General features: G+C 41.0%; 1 protein-coding gene across 1 annotated transcript; it reads right to left on the bottom strand.

The window, feature by feature from the left end:
* Window positions 1-605: 605 nt before the first annotated feature.
* Window positions 606-17,446, bottom strand: bsg (basigin). The gene is made up of 8 exons (XM_007898931.2): window positions 17,225-17,446; window positions 8,685-8,862; window positions 6,539-6,627; window positions 6,053-6,192; window positions 5,147-5,423; window positions 2,832-2,856; window positions 2,629-2,712; window positions 606-1,856 (listed from the first exon to the last, which is right to left on the bottom strand). Exons 1-7 carry the CDS (start codon window positions 17,277-17,279, stop codon window positions 2,652-2,654), a joined length of 825 nt encoding a protein of 274 aa, XP_007897122.1. The 5' UTR covers window positions 17,280-17,446; the 3' UTR covers window positions 606-1,856; window positions 2,629-2,651.
* Window positions 17,447-18,610: the final 1,164 nt, after the last annotated feature.

Below are 18,610 nucleotides of genomic sequence, written 5' to 3'. Positions count from 1 at the left end.
ATGAGATGCAAGTTTGCATTCAGGTCTTTATAGAGCAAGTTACATTTAAACCAAGTTACCTGGTGCTGAAAGGCAGCACGCCAACACCGTACAGAGTGGGTCACCTTGGGACACCAGTTACAGTCTCGTTATTTATTAACACTATTGTCCCCAAAAGCCAAACCACATGATCTCCCGGACAGGAGAATGGAATAAAAGCCATGAAAAAAGATAAATCAAGGATTTTATTTATTTTTTAATTGTGTGAATTGTGATACAGACTTCACGTACTGTTGAGGTGGTGTGTGTGCGCGCGTGCGTAGCAACACGGGAGATCTTAAAAAGTCATTTGTTTTGTAAAGAAACGGCTACAGCGGTAAAAGATTCAGCACAAAAGTCAGTGTGTTACAGTTGATGTGAGCAAATACTGGTATGGTTTCCACCCAGTTAAAAAAGTACTGCTGATGATGTCAAATACTTTTAAAAACACCTCTGCATTTGTACATACAAAATTTTTTTACAATCCAGGTAAATCTCTTCAGGTTCCTCACTCACCTACGGAAGGAAACATGAAATGTGCCGATATCCGTCACTCAATAAAACAATCCAAAAAAACAATTTTTAAAAAAAAAAAACGCTTTGTAGCTACAGCAAACGATGTCAAACGGGTTGTGGAAGAGAAATTCAGTGGGGACATATTTCAAGGTTAAGGGAAACTTACTACAGGGATACAAGGGAAACTTACTACAGAGAAGGGTTAAGAGATTCACTGGTTATCACTGACTGTTCTTCCTTTCACCCACCCTCCTCCCTCCCTTCACAAACTGGTAAAAAAAAATAATGTCTGAGGAGAAGCCATGCTCTATAAATATTCAGCTGGAGTTCACTAAACTATTACAGAAAAAACACCACACAAGAAAATAGCTTATTCTATAAAAGACACACTGGACACTACTACTGCACCAGTTAATACTGAAGATGCAAAATTAGCTGGTCATGTTGACATGAAAAATAAGAGCAATGGCAAGCATCGGTACAAGCCTTCACCAACAAGCAATTTCGATAAGAGTTGCTATACAAGTGACCCATCGGGTACATTTCAATAAGATGCACAGTATTACCAGCCACTTTCAAAACTTGGTAGTGTAGTCATTATTTTGATTTGAAGACTTTCCCCCTCCCAAAAATACTGAATTTAGCTGATGACATACCACATTCTCAATAATGGTGTCACTGTAAAGGGAGGAAGTCAGACTCACCAGCAACACACGATATATACTCCACAAGCCAATCTGAATGTTTTATCATGCAGGATTAATACAAACTATATTAACAAGACATTGTTTCTACCAATGGCCTAGATCAGATGAATTTAGGTAGGTGGTGGGGGGGTGGGAATAAGAGAAGGAGAGAGAGGACGGAAGGGGAGAAAGAACGCATTCGCATTTACAAATCCCAACTTGTCACTATGATTATTAGTTCAGTTAATGGGTGGGCAGGAGGATGAGAGGATAGCAGATTATTACATACATCGGTTGCAAACAAAAAATAAACCTAGCCACCAAGAAAAAAAAAACAATCAAATATCTAGAAGGAACATCAATGTACTTTACACAGGCTGGGGAGGCCAGAATAGACTACACTGTCCCTTTAATCAATTAGTGCTAATACACTGGAGTGAATTTAAAAAAACACCAGCAGTCAAATGGTAAAAGAGTTTCTAATTAATTAACTTAATAATCTTTTTGTTGTTAAAAGAGACTCAAAAAGCTTTAGGATCTGTGAACGCATCAAAATGCTTTATTTCACACCCAAGATATCATCCTCCACGTCAACTACAAAACCCATCTACTTTGTAATGTTGTACAGGCCACCTCCTGGAAGAGAAAACACAAGAGGAAATGTTCAGTTACCTTGAGCAACAACAACAAAATTACATTTATACAGCGCCTTTCACATCGAAAGGACAACCCAAGGCGCTGGACAGTCAGGGGTCAGAGCACTCAACAATGTTGACAGTTTAATCTTTTTTGGGCACTTCTCTGTAAAAGTGACTCACCCACAGAATCTCTCTACTTTCATTAGTTTAAAAAGAACAAAGGCTTCTAAAATCAAGTTGTGCAAAATCAGAAAAAAATGATAAATAAAACATTCTGCTTTCTCTTAGAAAGGAATTGGAATTTTTTTTTAAAAAACACCAAACAATTTAGTGCCAAATATCGATGGGAGTAGAGATCTCAAAGTTGAATCCTTTGCTATTAGACCATGGGGGGTGGGGGTGGAAGCCACACAAGGGAAGCATAATTGATCGTACCAACACAGAGGGTTGTCGGATGTAGAGCAGTGTGTACAACTCACTAAAAAAAACACAATCAAAGTTATCTTCTGATGTAAATGCATGTAGTCCACAAGCTAGAGGTTCAAAAGATACGCAAGTGCACTTATAAAGAAATACTTTATTAAGTACCAGGCAGCAATTTGTTTGGTGAATCTCAGGAATTTAAGCAAAGCTACGTTTTGACATACAAATGTGCTATGCAACGGAATGGAGAGAAGCAGGAGCATGCAAGGAAAACAGAACATAAAGCATTATCTCATACTTCAAAGGACATACATTTATAGCACCTTAATAATAAAAAGAGTACTGACCTTTCCCAAAGTAAGAAATCAATTCAGTTTGCATTTCGCTGCCTGACATTTTTATCCTTATGATTAGTGGCTGCATTGCTTTTCCTGAGGAGGAGGCGGAGGAGGTGGTTAGAATCAAGTCAGCAGCACAAATTGGTTGCAGCAGTATCTACTTACAAAACTAGATTGTTTAAAAAAAATCAAATAATTTTGAGTAAACTCACAGAGGTGCAGATCCTTGTTCGTCATCTGATCAGCGACAAATTCACATGTAAAGAAAGAAGCGTCATTAACAACAATTTAGATAAATGGAGATTTAGCCGTTCACAGGCAGGCGCTGAACCTCAGCGCTACTTCCACCTTTTGCTACACGTCTTTGAGAAGCTGCAGAGTTGCACTGTATGTGCCAATGATGAGGAAGGCAATGTAACAGTGCAGAATGAATGTCAGGACAAATCGCCACTGCAAATAGCACAATTCCGAAATGCTACAAGACGGGAATGAAATTCAAGCTTGATGCCAGTTACTGCGTTTGGGCACACAACAATGTCATTCAACACTAGCTCCAGCTACCCCCCCACCCCAAGAGGTCACCTTGCAGGAAACCACAAGATGATGTGATAATGAAACTGATTATTGATTTTACAATATACAAATTGAAACATCACAGCAAGACCCCGAGTAAATTAACTGTGGTAAATCTCTCACCCCCCCCAGCCCAAACCGTGGAGTTCATTCCCCTGGGAATTCTTTGGGCCACTGTAATTAAGTCCATCTTGTGAAGTGATGCTCCAAACAAGTATCACTTAAACTACTGTAAGTAAAAAAGGCAAATGGTCTTTCTCCTAAACAGTTGGGCAAAGGCAGATTTACAGATCGGCACTGGTATGCCAACAGCAAGCTGTTTAGCATTGTTAATCCCAATTATAGCTCATGGGTTTAGGCCTAAGGTTTTCAAATCCCTCAAATGCAAGGATTATTAAATAAACTGAAGCTGGTTTAAACCAATATAAAACCCTGTTTGGTACTCAATAGCTAAACTGGGAGTGTATCCAGTGAATAACTACCAATACAGTCAGGGAATGTCAGATTCACTCCACTGGAGTGGACTTTCGCTCCCAATTGCTAACTGACCTTGTAGAGACAAAATATGACACTGAGCAGAGACATGATATGACTTGGGTTCGTAGACCTTGGGCCTAATCCCATTTTACTCACTTTGTTTTTACTGTAAATCGAAAAACTACAATAATGACCAAACATTTTACTTGCTGTGGCCCCAGTGGCCTTATACCAAAGGCAGAATTCAAAAAGCAGTGACATGCAGCTGGGAATAATCTGACAATTTTAACCCAAAATAGATTTGGACACATTTTAAATTTCTGACTCCACAAACTTGATATTAGGAAAACTGAGGCAACAATGAATATGTTGGAATATTTTTGTATGAAAATGCTAAACTTAAATGTGATGTGCAATATTCAATTGTACTGAAGTGGTACATAGTTTGTTCAATTTACAGTAATATTGTAAAAGTATGAAAAGCACAGCTGGGCAGAGATGGCAGAAACTTGAACTCTGGCACCTCTAGAGAATGGCTTCAAACTGACATGCCGTTTACTCCACTTACCGTACAATAAGAACCAGCAGCAAATGGAGAAGAAAACAGGTTTTCATCACAGGAATGCAGGGCATGTTGCCCCATATACGAACAATAAAAGCAAAGTCCAGGGGCAAATTGAAACTAAGAGGCCACCTCAATCTTTTAAAGGGCCTCACTGCTAAATACACAGTAACCCAATGGCCACTAACTATGTTGGCAGTTTCCATAAATAACCGGAAAATTGAATAATTCTTTGACTCAACAGTTCTGTTCCCACGCAGCTGAAAATCACTGTGAAAGATTCTGAATTATAACAGAACCCAAGTATTATCAAGGAAGTTAGCAATACACTTAGTGGCACTTCGCTGACCTCTGTTGCTCCGATTTTTAATGCTGTACAGAACAGGTGACAGGAGCAGGCATTTTGTATATGGTTGAAAACACCTGCTGCCACCAGAATTAGCTGTGTTCCCAGGACAGGTTTCGTGTGTGACCTCGACTAATAAGCTGACTCAGAGAGACAGCAAGCGAGCTACAAATGGCCTTGGCAGTCCAGCTTCCGGATCACCTCCCAGCAATCCCACACAAGCTGCAAGTATGTGAGCAAGGACAGAACGCCAACCCGCATCCTGCTGCCCATCAGCCTCGAATAGCGAGTGTGCAGACACGTTCACACGTGAATGAGAACGAGAACCACCTGGGTGAGGCTCGAGGAAGGCAAATAGCACCCATGGAACTATATCCAAGTGGTAACAATCAAGTACCTGCTGGAGAAGCAGAAGCAAGGGGAGGAAAAAATATTTCCCAAAAATTGTGGTTCTCGCAATCGCTTTGATTAGCACCAGTTAAGACAAATTGTATTTACATTTCTGAAGCTGGAAAGTTACCACTGAATCACGTGTCCTGTGAGTGACTACAAGCTGGCTGTCAACGTACCGTCTGCAAGCTCGTCGGGCTTTCTCCTCTTCTCATAAATGAAGATGATTGCGACAAGGACAATGACCTCAGCAACGATCCCCAGGAAAGGCCAGAGAGCAGCGAAACGGCCGCGGACACGAAGATGGATGATTTCTGCCCGGGCCCCGATCTCATTGGTGGCATTGCAGTAGTACTCTCCTTGGTCTTTCTCGATATCCAGCGCCAGGATGCGAAGCTCAGTCCCATTGCCAGTGATCTTGATTTGGAATCGGTTATTTGTCCCATTCATAATGTGCTAATTTGGAAAGAAATGACATTTACACAAGTTTTAAAACAATCACAGCTCGTGCTGTATAACTTTGTACTTTTACAATACCAGTATTTATGAATACATACACATACTTACTGGAGTATGCTGCTTCATTGCAGGGAGCATAATACTGGCTTTCTATTGGGCCAGAAACATACAGCTCGATATGAAAGCAATGCCACCTCTAGGCACTTGTGTCTAAACAAGTCTTGCAATAACATTAAAAATATTGTGATCAAAAAGTTCAGATGGTAGAGGGCTTTTCAGAGGAGAAAGGGGAATGACGTTAGTGTGATTGATCCCACCACAGATGCAGATATAAATGCAGTTTAAAGCTCTTAACAGAGATTGCCTGACAATCAATAAACCATATTTTTATATTAAAAAAGTGCAATACTGTATCTGCATACGATAGGTTTAATACAAGTTACAAAATGAAGTGAGAGCAACCAATTATCTCCTTGGCTTCATTAGAACCCATTGAAAATCATCACAAAGGTTAGTTCACAGTAGAAAATGCAATGAGTATTTAAAATACTGTGGCATTATAGCATAAGAGCTCAGGATTGTCTGTGATCATCAAATTAATTCAATCGAGATGCTGCTTCACTGACCTCAACACCACCATCTTTAGTCGATCTGGACCATGTCCAGGATTCAACTGGCGGATACCCATGGCTTTTACAAGTCAGTAACCCAACATCGCCTTCATTCCCATGCTCAGACTTCTTGTAGGTGGTCACACCAGGCGCAGCTGTTCGGAGAAAGGAAGATAAACAAATTCAAGACAATAGTACAGTCTTTTGATATTAGTTCCTTTTGAACAAATTGCTTCCATTAAAAGGAAATGTATCAGCGCAACTTCCAATTCAAATGAAACTCAGACGCAAGTTGTACCAAGCAGGAATAACATGACCTAAGCAATAGTCCAGAGTGCAAAGTAGTCAACGTGGGATTATGTTTCTTAAAGCGGAAGTTAGCAAAAGTAGAACATTCCACTGTGCACAGAATTGTTTCCCCTCTACTCCCGCTGATTGCACTTCCATTTATAAGTTTTATTCAATCCAACCAATGGAAAAAGTTGATGAAAAATGCCTCACCTTTAACTTGGAAAGTTTCGCTTGAAAGTGGTTTTGTCAAATAAACACAGCTGTACAGCCCCGAATTTTTTGCATCAACAGATTGCAGTCTGAGGAGAAAAGCATTTCAAGAAGATGTCTTATGCAGGAGTGATGTGCATCTTATATAGAGCCACAGCATTTTATGTAGTTTCAGTAAACTGCTCAGAGATCTAAAATTGACAAGACCTCATACGAGTCTAAAAACCAGAAAATGTCAATGCAGAAAAGGTACTTATAATAATAATAATACTTGCATTTGATATAGCGCTTTTCACGTCGGGAGGACGTCCCAAAGCGCTTCACAGAACACACTGTAAAGTGAATTGACTGTATATTTGTGGGCGAACGCGGCAGCTAATTGCGCACAGCAATGTCCCACAAACAGTCATATGGATTGAAAATGACCAATTTATTATTGGATTTTTTTGGAGGGATTATTATATTTAGGTATGGATAAACATTAAAGGATGACTACCAAATGCTCCAGTGGGCACGAGTACTACTAAACACAGTGGCTTTTCCAATATAACTGGTCAGTCTCCAGCAATTCTTCAAGCAAGATTACGATCCTGGAGCGTTGCTCCATCAGCAAATTGGGAAAGCACCAATAAGATTGGAGATGCTACCCTGCGTGAATGACAATAATAATACTTGCATTTGATATAGCACTTCACAGAATATGCTGTAAAGTGAATTGAACATACATCTGTGGGTGAAAGATGGCAGCCAATTGCGCACAGCAGTGTCCCACAAGGAGTCGTGGATTGAAAATGACCAATTTATTATTGTTTTGGAGGGATTATTATTAGGTGTGAGGAGTAAGGAAACTTGCCCAAGGTTTCGCCCTGCTTGGAATAGAACCCAGGTGTCTCACGTGCAAAGCGAGTGCTCTAACCACTGAGCTACAAAAATCAAAGATAACTAGCCCACTCATCTCAAATTGTAAGTGTTGCTGGATGGAACATGATGAAAAGGCACCTGCCATTATTTTAAGTTATCACTCAATTTCCAGCTTCAATGGCAAATGAAAACATCAGTCAAAAAGTTAATCACAGCTCTAGTTTGATATCTATACTCCTGCACCACCAAATGAAACTGGATGAAAAGCGACCAATCAGAAAAGGGAATCCCGACAGAAGAGGCCAACTGAGATTAACTAACGGCACAGACAAAGGTAGTGAAGGCTGAACTGCATCAGGAGGGAAGGGTCGGTTGAGTTTGTTTTTAAACTTACAATGTACAAAAAAAACCTTCCTAAATTATCCTATTCAAAATAGCATGAGATTATTTTAATCCATTCATGGCTGCTATTTTTATTGCTGTTTCAGCAGGAAAAATATTGCACAATGAGCCCCTTGTTAAATTCAGTCATCTTGATAATTGGCTTGTCAGTCCAAGATAGAATTAAAGGTCACGTGAGAGCTGGAATTACTGTTTAATCTCTTTTGCTATGACTGTCTAGTTAATGGTTGGTACATTTGCAAACGCACGTTCACCTCTTAACAATGGACGTGTCACCTTCCAGATCTCTATTAATCCACAGAATTTAAGCACAGCTAATGAACTAGACAGTACCGCTACAGATTGCAAAATAATTGAGTTTCAACAGGAACTAAATGCCCACAATTGATGTGCAACCATGTTAACTCCACCAATCCAATTTTTCTATGGCAGAAAATGGCAATGTAACTCCAAGGAATCCTGTCAGGATAGATTATCCTGCAGTATGTCAATATTGAGCTTTCAAAGCCAAAATGTGCTTTCACTCATACATCATTATGCTCAGAAAAAGCTTCAAACACCAATATTATAAATGAGAATAGTAATAATAATAGTCACTCAATCCACAATGGTTTGTAGGACATTGCTGTGTGTCGCTGGCTGCTGCTTTTTTTTCGTCCACAGTAATACAGTCAATTTACATTACAGTATATTCTGTGAAGTGAAGCAACTTGAGACATCTCGAAGACGTTACATCAAATGCAAGGATTATTATTGTTATCAGCATTACAACAGCTTCAACTACTGTTAAACACAGCTAGCTCCCAAAGCAATCAATTGTTCCACTTTATAAGATATGTCTTCTGTAGGCAGCTACATGAGAAATGAAACTATAACTACCTACCTATGTTGCATTAAAGACGAATTGTCTTCATCAACGGTGCCAGGAATATCTGCACCATCCTTTCTCCAAACACGTCCTTTAATATCAGAAGGTGGATTGGTCAGGTTGCAGCTAAGTACTATTTCATCCTGACCGTCTACACCTGGATTTGTGAGCTGTTGTTTAATGATGATAGGATCTGTATACACAAACAGCAGGTTTCAAATCAACTGAACATGAAACATACAGACATTGAAGGGGGCGGGGGGGAGACAGGAGAGGGGCAGGTACACAAGAGGCATTTACAAAATGGTTTGGATTTGAACAAATCCTTGGAGTAATGCAGCAAATTAAGATTATAAAAATGTGAATTTCAACACTAATTTATCAATTTATGAATCTCATTTACACCTTAATTTCAAAAGGTGGTCACGTGCAACATTGGCACGTAAATACCTAAAACAGGAGTGAATTTCAACTCTTGCAGAACATTTTTCATTTGAAAACAAATCATTGCAATAATTTACAATTACAAACTATACAGAATACAGGTGCTTTATCGGGATAATCTAAAGAGGGGGACTCACACCACAAAAGGCTCATTACAGCAGCAAAATGCAAACCTCTTCTTCTGCATCCACCCCCCTCCAAAATTCTCTTCAATAAGTGAGGAAACTCTTTTTAAGCCACTTAGCTTCAGTAAATATTTAAAATTGATCTCTTTACATTATCACTGATGGAAAGAAATGCATGCTCTAGCAAATCTTAATTCATAATTACAGAGCATTACCACTTTCTAATGCACAGTATGATTTAACTACAAGTATGCAGTAATATATATTCACTCAAGGAGCAATTTCACCTACAACTATAATGCTAATACAGTATTATCAAATTGGAGTCAATGGACAGTCAAACAATGGCCACTATAAAATGTAATGGTTATATTTTAGTTAACTTGACAATTATGGCAACCTTCGAGTACATTTGTTTAGCTAATACCCGTTTTATTAGTATTATTTCTCAAGGTACGTAAATAATTTTGTAGACTACTTTGTAAAACTTTCAAAGTCAAAGAAAATAATTCATCTGGATTGAGCATTTTCCAATTGCTATTAACAATCCTTGCATTTGACTACACTATATTTAATGAAATGTTAGTCTTTGAATGAAAACGTTAATTGCCATTACATCTAATAATCAAAAACAGTCAATCCACTTTACAGTATATTCTGTGAAGTGCTTTGAGATGTTTCAACAAAGTGATAAGGTGTTATATCAAATGCAAGGATTATAAACAAGAAACAATATCCAACATCCCAAAGATTGGAGGTTTTCTTAACCACAGTCTTCAACAAAAACATCTTGCTCCCCAGATCAAAAGGTTTGCAATATTAACACAATAGCAAGACACAAGGCAACTACTGTAGCATATGCTAAGGGAATATGGAGGTTAGGAAAGAGTATGAAAGGCATTCTATTGGCAAAATGATAGTCACAAGACAGATTGATAAGGTACATCTGCCACAAACCATGGGTTTGCAATTGCATTCTATAGTAAAGCTTAGGTATTTCCTTGGATGTAGAAGGTAAAACGTAAACCAGCAACAGAGTGTGAGATTGTAATACATTACAGAAAGTGATACTACATTGTACAAAGGTCGAACCACAAGCTAGATGGCTCACAATTCCAATGATAGGAACCCAAACAAGCTCTCAACACATTACCAAATATATACAGATCAGACTACATATAAAATACAAGTCTTAGCAGACAAAATTAAGAAACTGATTGTGATTAGCAACCTGTGCTATATTAAGAGTTCTATTAACTCCCATTAGCACATCTAATTTTTGCTTTTAACCTCAATAGGTTTGGGAAACAATCTCACAACCTTGAAACCAGTCTTAGGATAACAGGATTTCTGCTAGGATAGAGAAGGGTTGGTATGGCTTTGGTCACAGGACAGCACAGTGGATGCCAGGAGGTATTCTTGTAAGGATGACGAAAAGGGCATCAAACTGACGAAGCTTCGTCACTTTGACTCATAGCTGCAACCACACTCACACTCCAGTATTATTACGGTTGCCTGAGACCGTATCCACTTGATTCTGGGCCTTTTTTGTAAATCATTGCGGTCTGGATCATTATTGGCTCTGCATTCATATGTGCCACTGTCATCAACAGTCAGATTCATGATGTAGATCGAGCTCTTGGCATCAAGGTTATAGGTTGAGTTGAGCTTGACCCGCTCCTGACGCGCACCATCGTAGAGCTGTACAAAGGTTGCAGAATCATTCCCTTCGACATACCACCACTGAATTTCAGGAGTGGGGCTCCCAATCACCTCACAGTGCAATTCTAGGTCATCTTCAATTAGCTTCACTTCAGACAGAGGTGACTTTATAAAACCAGCTGCAGCATGAAAGCATTTGCAACAAAACAGGTAAAGAAAGTTGAGCCACAGTTTTTAAGTACTAAAGCAATACTTCCCAGTACTAAAAGAATAATTCAGGAAAGGGTCATATCAAGTCATTACGGAATCTAGTGTTAAACAGTGCTCAGTTGGTAGTGATATTTTTACTTCACAAGCTATCCTGTGTATCAGGATCAGTTGACTACCTGCGCTCATTTATAGTGCTCCAAAATGAACTTAGGCAAAGACATTAAAACATCAAAATTTCTAAACTGAGCTTCAAATAAAAGTCACAAACCAAAGGGAAAGTTGAATAACTAACTTGCACAGCACATCAGTACTGTGTTAGGCCAAGATATTCCTTTACAACAGAGTTTTAGATATCTTTCCAATCTGAAATTTAATCTAAATGTAGAGCAACTTATTGTACATTACCTGGAGATACTCCCGCCTTATTTTTAAATTCATACACACTCAAAAACTGTGGCTTTGGATCAATAGCAAAGAGTACAAAGAAGATTAATCTCAAATGAAAGTTAATAAACAAACATTAGCAAGTTTGATCAGGAACAAACAGTTTAAAGCTACTTATATAAATAAAAAGCACAAAATATTACTCAATTAATAGATTTCCAACATGTTATTCCATATGGAGAGCCGGGATACGATCATGAAACGTGGAAGAAAATAGAGTTAGGCAATATAATACAAATAAGCCAAAATCCTCTTATTCATATTTTATTCACATTGCAACTATGCAAGAAATATTAGTCCAGTTGGATGTGAGATACTAGTGCCTTAACACAACCGAATTATGGAAGGGAATAAACAGATCTCCTTTACACGTTTCAAACAAGTACCTACATAATCTGTATTAAAAAACACGCATCACATTTATTCCCAAAAATAGTAAAGAACGATTAACCGCTAGCCCTACTGCAAAGATCACAACTTTTTCATACCCAACAGATTTAAATGCGGTTTTGCCTGGGTTCTCACTGCACTAAACGCCGTACCTCGATTACTCCTGTCCTTGCGAAACTCCACTGGCTCCCTGTCAGATCGGATCGACTGTCAAAGATCCTCACTCTAGTGTTTAAATCCCTCCATTCCTTGGCACCCCCCATCTCTAACATCCTCTCAGCCCACAGCAGTACCCGCTGCCTTCACTCTACAGGGTCCGGCCTCCCCCGCTCCACCATCGGCAGCCGTGCCTTTTGCCACGACGCCCCAAAACTTTGGAACTCCCTCCCTCAACCCCTTCGCCTTGCTTCAGGTCGAGCCGGAAAACATTACTCTTTGACCGCACCTACAGTCACTTTGGCCTTGGGCTCCGCTATTGTTAAGCTCTCTGAGACGCCGCCCGGCCTGGAGGGCGCTATATAAAATGCAAGTTGCTGTTGCATCACATTAATTAAAGGCTCCTAACTCTCTGAAAGAGGAAAATTCGCAGTTTTGATCATATGGGCAATTTCAATAAAGTAAATAATCAAGGTTAATTGCATTGAAAATCCCAGCAAAGCCAGTAGGGCTTTATCTTGTAAAATAGCTTTCAATAGCTAAATAATAATAATAATCCTTGCACTTGATATAGCGCTTTTCACGTTGGGAGGACGTCCCAAAGCGCTTCACAGAACACACTATGTTTGTGGGCGAATGCGGCAGCCAATTGCGCACAGCAATGTCCCACAAACAGTCGTAGATTGAAAATGACCAATTTATTATTATTTTTGGTTTTTGGAGGGATTATTATTATTATTATAAATATTACCCAATGGGTTTTCTTTCTCCTGCCAAAATATTTCAAGGAACACAGCCCTGACTGTCATATTCTCTGAATACAAAGCTATTTATTGCACCACCCAGCTTTTGTTTGGCTTCAACGAGTCACAGGTTTATTTTGAAACATGACAATCCTGTTGTTTCAAAATAAAAAGCCCTCATCATATGTAAAACAGAGTTCACATTCATACTTTATTTCCCATAAGTTACACAAAAAAATCACGCAATTAGGCCATGTTTTTTTAAAAAAAACAGGAACAAAAATACGTCTTACCAATCCACTCCAGAGGTCACGATGAATTTCAAAACAAGCAAACAGCAATACACAAGCAGTGAAAATAGTAGTTGCCAAACCAATTAGTTATTTCACTGTGAACTATACAGTTTTTTAAAATTTGTTATTTTTTAGATTTTGTACTAAAATTAAGGCAACAATTCCTCCTAGAACTCAATACGGGGGGGGGGGGGGGAGAGAGGGATAACATAACATTGTACAGTAAACACTATTCCAGCTTAATCAAATTAACTTTGCATCACCAAATGGACATAAACTCAGCATACGTCAATAACTTCCCCCGAAATATCCGTCATGCAAAGAGCAATAACTGACTTGTTCTAGTTGTGCATCAACAGACATCTATGTTACGTTTTGTTTAACATAAAAAACCTTTACAGCACAGGCTGCCCTGAGATTTTACTGTGAGGGAAATGGTCTCCATGGTGGTCTAGAACACCTGCACTTAAAATTCACAATTTAAAAAAGCTTAAAGGTGAGCATAAGTAGGTCCTGCTTGGCTGGACAAAGAAAAATGTCATTTAGAAATAGATTTTGGTAATCTGGTAACCCACATTTCAACATTTTCCTACAATATTACGTTTCAATGAAACGATCAATTCGTTTTGAACCCTTCAACCATGTTGTGCCAAAACAGTTCTGCAGCTTAGAGATAATGCATCAAAACTAACCACTGTAAAATTATGGTAACTAAAAGCTATAACTCAACATGAACGCCAGTCAAGAAGATAACTGGACCAGTTGGACTGACGATGCTCCATTCAGCTCACCAACCCTTGCTTTCAAGGTTCTGACAATGATGAAAGACGACCATATGTGTATTATTGAAGGTTATATACTTATGTCGAAAGTAGCTATCAACAGAACTTGTGGACTGTACTTTAACCTAGTACAGTTCATCTTCAAAAATGTAGTACAATTAAAAGTAAAATGGACACAAATCCTGATATAATGATGTGCAACAGCTAAAAAAAACTGCACAACAGCATACATTTTTTCTCTTTAATTCACCTTTTTGCCCCCTGATTTTGCAACATTGAAAGGAATCATGATCCTTTGTGATTTTTGTAGGGTCATCTGAACAGCAACAATATAGTTCAGACATTTACTGAGTGATAATTAACCCTCAACAGGATTTATGCAAGTCAAATAAACATAGTAATTTCCTTGCACTATTAATTCAACCTCCCCTCATCTCAACAACAAAAGCAAGACATTTGTTCATCAAAAGTACAAAGACTCAAAACTTACATCACCAAGGCCTTAAAGATCCAGTTGTTCTCTCTACTGCACTACGTAACAGACTTGGGATTTAATTGGAATACATTTCATGCCCCAGAACATGAACGCACAGCAACAATGGCTCAGAGAAAGAATGCAGCAATCACTAGTGTCCCAGATTTAATGGACGTCTAGTCTCCTGGTCACCACTGGAGGTGCACAAGCACAATGCAGAACAATATTTTTTCCACTTATTCAAGGAAAATTGCTTCTTGCTTAAAATAAGACAACACTTGTTGCAGGGTGAAAAGAAGCAAACAAACTGCAGGCAAAAAACAGTTTTACCACTCCACGGTATTCAATTACAGCTGATAGTTGCTTCAAATGGTCAATGGAGTCCTGTATCTCAGTGGTTAGACGACTCGCCTCACAAGCGAGAGATCTGGGTTCAATTCCCGGCAGGGCGAAACCTTGGGCAAGTTTCCTTACTCAACATGCCTGATAATAATCCCTCAAGAAAAAAAATAAATTGGTCATTTCAATCACGACTGTTTGTGGGACTGTGCACAATTGGCTGCCGCGCTTCGCCCACAAATATACAGTCAATTTACTTTACAGTATATTCTGTGAAGAGCTTTGAGACGTCTAGAAGATGCAAAAAGCTCTATATTAAATGCAAGGATTATTATTATTACCATGGTTAAACTACACAACGGCTTGCAATGCAAAAATTAACTAATGGAAAACAACATTATTGCGTTGCCCAGTAGATGACACTCATATTGCCTAACATCCTCCTTAGTTACAAAACAGTGATTTCATGCACATTAAGTTGCTTAAAAACCAAGTTTACTTTTATATTAGAGATGAAGCAATTACTATGTTGACGCTAGTAGTTCACTCTGCCCAACATTATAATTTCCAGATCACGTGACATAAATTGATCATATGGAAATTCCATGATGTCAATCACTGCTGCCCGCAACAATTTGACTAGATAGAAGGGGCAGGCATTCAGTGCCTGGTCAGATACATGTAAACAGCAAAGTCTCCGAGACCAGGGAAGTCAGTCAGAAATAAGTAATATCCTTTTCAGACACATTCGTTTTCTGGCAAACTGATCTCATACTTGCTCTTTAGTGTAAGTAGGACATCGTGGCAGCAGCTACTCTGATAGGTTACCTCCATCAAATTGTGAGCACAGAAAGATCCTACTTTAATCTTGTAAACCTGAGATTTATGATTTGAAATGTTAACCGACTGGGTGACTTTTTTAAAAAAGAAACAATCCCATTTTGATCCAATATAGCATTTCTGACTTAGAATGTGGATCTTAGATGCTTCCAAGTGCCCTAACACAGGCTGAAATCAGCACCACACAGGATCTGTTTTTCAAAGGGGGCAGTAAACATACAAAACTGAAAAGAACAAAATCAAGCAAACTAGAAATGTGTTCAAAAACATGTTGAAGGTTAAAAAAGCGAAACGAGTATCTGTGTGTGTGTGTGTTAGAAGGGAGATTGGGGAAGAAAGGTGGATGGTGATCCATAATGTCAAATTAAAACGAGACATACCATTTCATATGGGTGATTCATATTTAATAAGCGACATTTTAGATGTCGTGTATTAACAGGAGGAGGAGTATATATTAGAATATATTTAACAGGAAAAACAACTCAGTGAGGAGGAAGAAGATGGTAAGAGGGTTTATGTGATGCCTGTAAAACTCTACAGAGGGTGACTGTGTTTGTTGGATCTCACCACCCTCCCCCCAGCTCAAACACCCACACACAGTTGCCGGGGAACAGGATCAGACTAGTTTATTCCCGGCAGGAAATCGCTCGACGACGAAGAGGGGGAAGGGGAGAGAAACGCCTAAAAATCTTATATACACATTGATCTTCTTGCTAGTCCCCCCCCCCTCCCCACACGCACCGTTTATGGAGGAAGCGAGAGGTATGTGGGAAAAAGACGATCAATAAACAAGAAAATGTGCATTTTTAAAAATTCCTCGCTTACACTCCCATTCCCCCACCCTCATCACCCTCCCTCCCCCACCTCACTCCTTCATCATCACACTCGCTCCTTCCTCCACATTCTCTCCTCTCCTCACTCCTTCCTCCTCCACATTCTCCCCTTCACCTCTTCTCACACATTCACTCCTTCACCCTAACACATCCACTCCTCCTTCCTCCGCATTATCCCATCCCCTCGTCACATTCATCCCCTCACACTCTCTCTCTCCATTCTCCCCCCTCACACTCTCCATTCTCCCCCCTCACACTCACTCACCATTCTCCCCCTCACACTCACTCACTCTCCATTCTCTCCCCTCACACTCACTCTCCATTCTCCGCCCTCACACTCACTCACTCTCCATTCTCCCCCCTCACACTCACTCCTCCTCACGCTCACTCACTCACTCCTCCTCACGCTCACTCACTCACTCCTCCTCACGCTCACACCACCAATACCGAGTAAACAGACGGCAGAAAGTGACGATCGCGAGTTTCTTTATATATACACACATATATATAAATAAATATGAAGTACAAACATTACCTCCGTTGGGGTTTTTTTTACACACAAACCTTTTTTACATAAAAATAAGTATATATATATACACACACACACAATAAATGCGATTTAAACCATTAACTCGGCTCGTTTTCCACACGGACACATGCACCGGAGAGCGGACAGCCGTCGCAGAGAGCGCGGGCGCCGGGCCTCGCGGGGAGGGGGAGCGCGGACAACCGGAGGCAGCGAGGCTGAGGCGGGCACTGCGTGAGGAGAAGCCGGGCCGCGCGGGGGGTGGGGGGGGGCCTCGCGAGGCGGCCGTTTACCTGTGAAGGCGCTCGCGCCGCACACCAGCAGCGCCAGGACTCCCAGGCACCGCATCCTCCTCAATGTTAAAATAAAAGAACAATCAATAGAATAAATAGGACGGGAGGAATGGCGTCTCTCTCTCTCTCTCTCGCGTCGACTGTGCGTCGTTGTCGTCCGCCGCCGCCGAGTGTCCTCTGCTCGCGGTCAACCGCCGCTGCTCGCGCTTCTTCTCACGTGACCTGGGGGGGGGGGGGGAAGAGCGCGCGAGCGAGCGAGCGACCCGATGACGCGGCACGGCTGACGTCCGTTGCCTGGAGACGGCATGACGCGACGCGGCACGAGTGGGCGCCGCGGGGCGGGGCGGGGCGGTGACGTGGGCAGGCAAGGCAAGGCAAGGCACGCCAGCGACGTGCGCGACGTGACCTGGGAGCCAAGGGGCGTGGTGCAGCGAGTAGGTGGGGCGGGACGCGCCTGATTGACAGGAGGAGACGGGCTGTGATTGACAGGTGCCTCAAGTTGCAATCAGTCAAATCGAGTTGGGAGGTTTTTATTGCAATCACGTTTGCAATTAGCAAAAGGGCTACACAGTGCCATAAGGTTATAAGCATTTAGAACGTGGGTGCGGAGCTTCGACCCCCCCCCCCCCCCCAAGCGTAGTGACTGTGCGCTTGTAGGCGAACCTGTGGCCGGCCGAGGAGACAAGGGCGGGTTGCCGCTGAGAATCAGCTGCCGTTGTTTCCATGACGCGGGGAATCGCGGAGCACGAGCTGTGGTTAAGATTATATATATGTGTATATGCATACACATTGCGCTCTTTATAAGAAGCTCCCAATCGCTGGCTACCACGACAACCGCTTACATATGTATAGCGCCTTTCATGTCGGGAGGACGTCCCAAAGGTGCTATAAAGGAATATTCCAGGAACGCCTCACAAGCCGCGACTCGATAATAATAGTAGTAATTCTTGCATTTGCCTTATCGCGTCGGTGAGACGTCTCAAAGCGCTTCGCAGAATCTACTCGAAAGTGAATGGGCTGTGTATTTTGTGGGCGATAATGCGACAGCCAACTGCGCGCAGCGGCCGTCCCACAAACATTCGTGAGTTGCTTTGGAACGTGGAAGGGAGCCCCGTGCTGCAGGTGTGACAGTGACACCCACAGAGAGTTATTTACTGAGGGACGTAAGGAACCAGTCAGTGTGAGATAGGTGCACTTCACAGCAACAAAGGGCTGCTTTGTCCTTTGGTTGCAGTTGACCTTGAGTGCCTGTTTGGGCGCAGGGACACGCACAGCACCACCCATCTCTGCGGGACTCCTGCACAGTGTACACCAAGTGACCTCGGGACAGGATCAAAAGAAAGTGTCTTTAAAGCCAATAAACAAGCCCATCCTGAAATAAGAACC

This window comes from Callorhinchus milii, unplaced genomic scaffold (assembly GCF_018977255.1).
Source record: "Callorhinchus milii isolate IMCB2004 unplaced genomic scaffold, IMCB_Cmil_1.0 Scaffold21, whole genome shotgun sequence".
NCBI lineage: Eukaryota > Metazoa > Chordata > Chondrichthyes > Chimaeriformes > Callorhinchidae > Callorhinchus > Callorhinchus milii.
The sequence above is the reverse complement of the archived record's forward strand: the minus strand, read 5'-3'. Positions and strand labels throughout refer to the sequence as shown.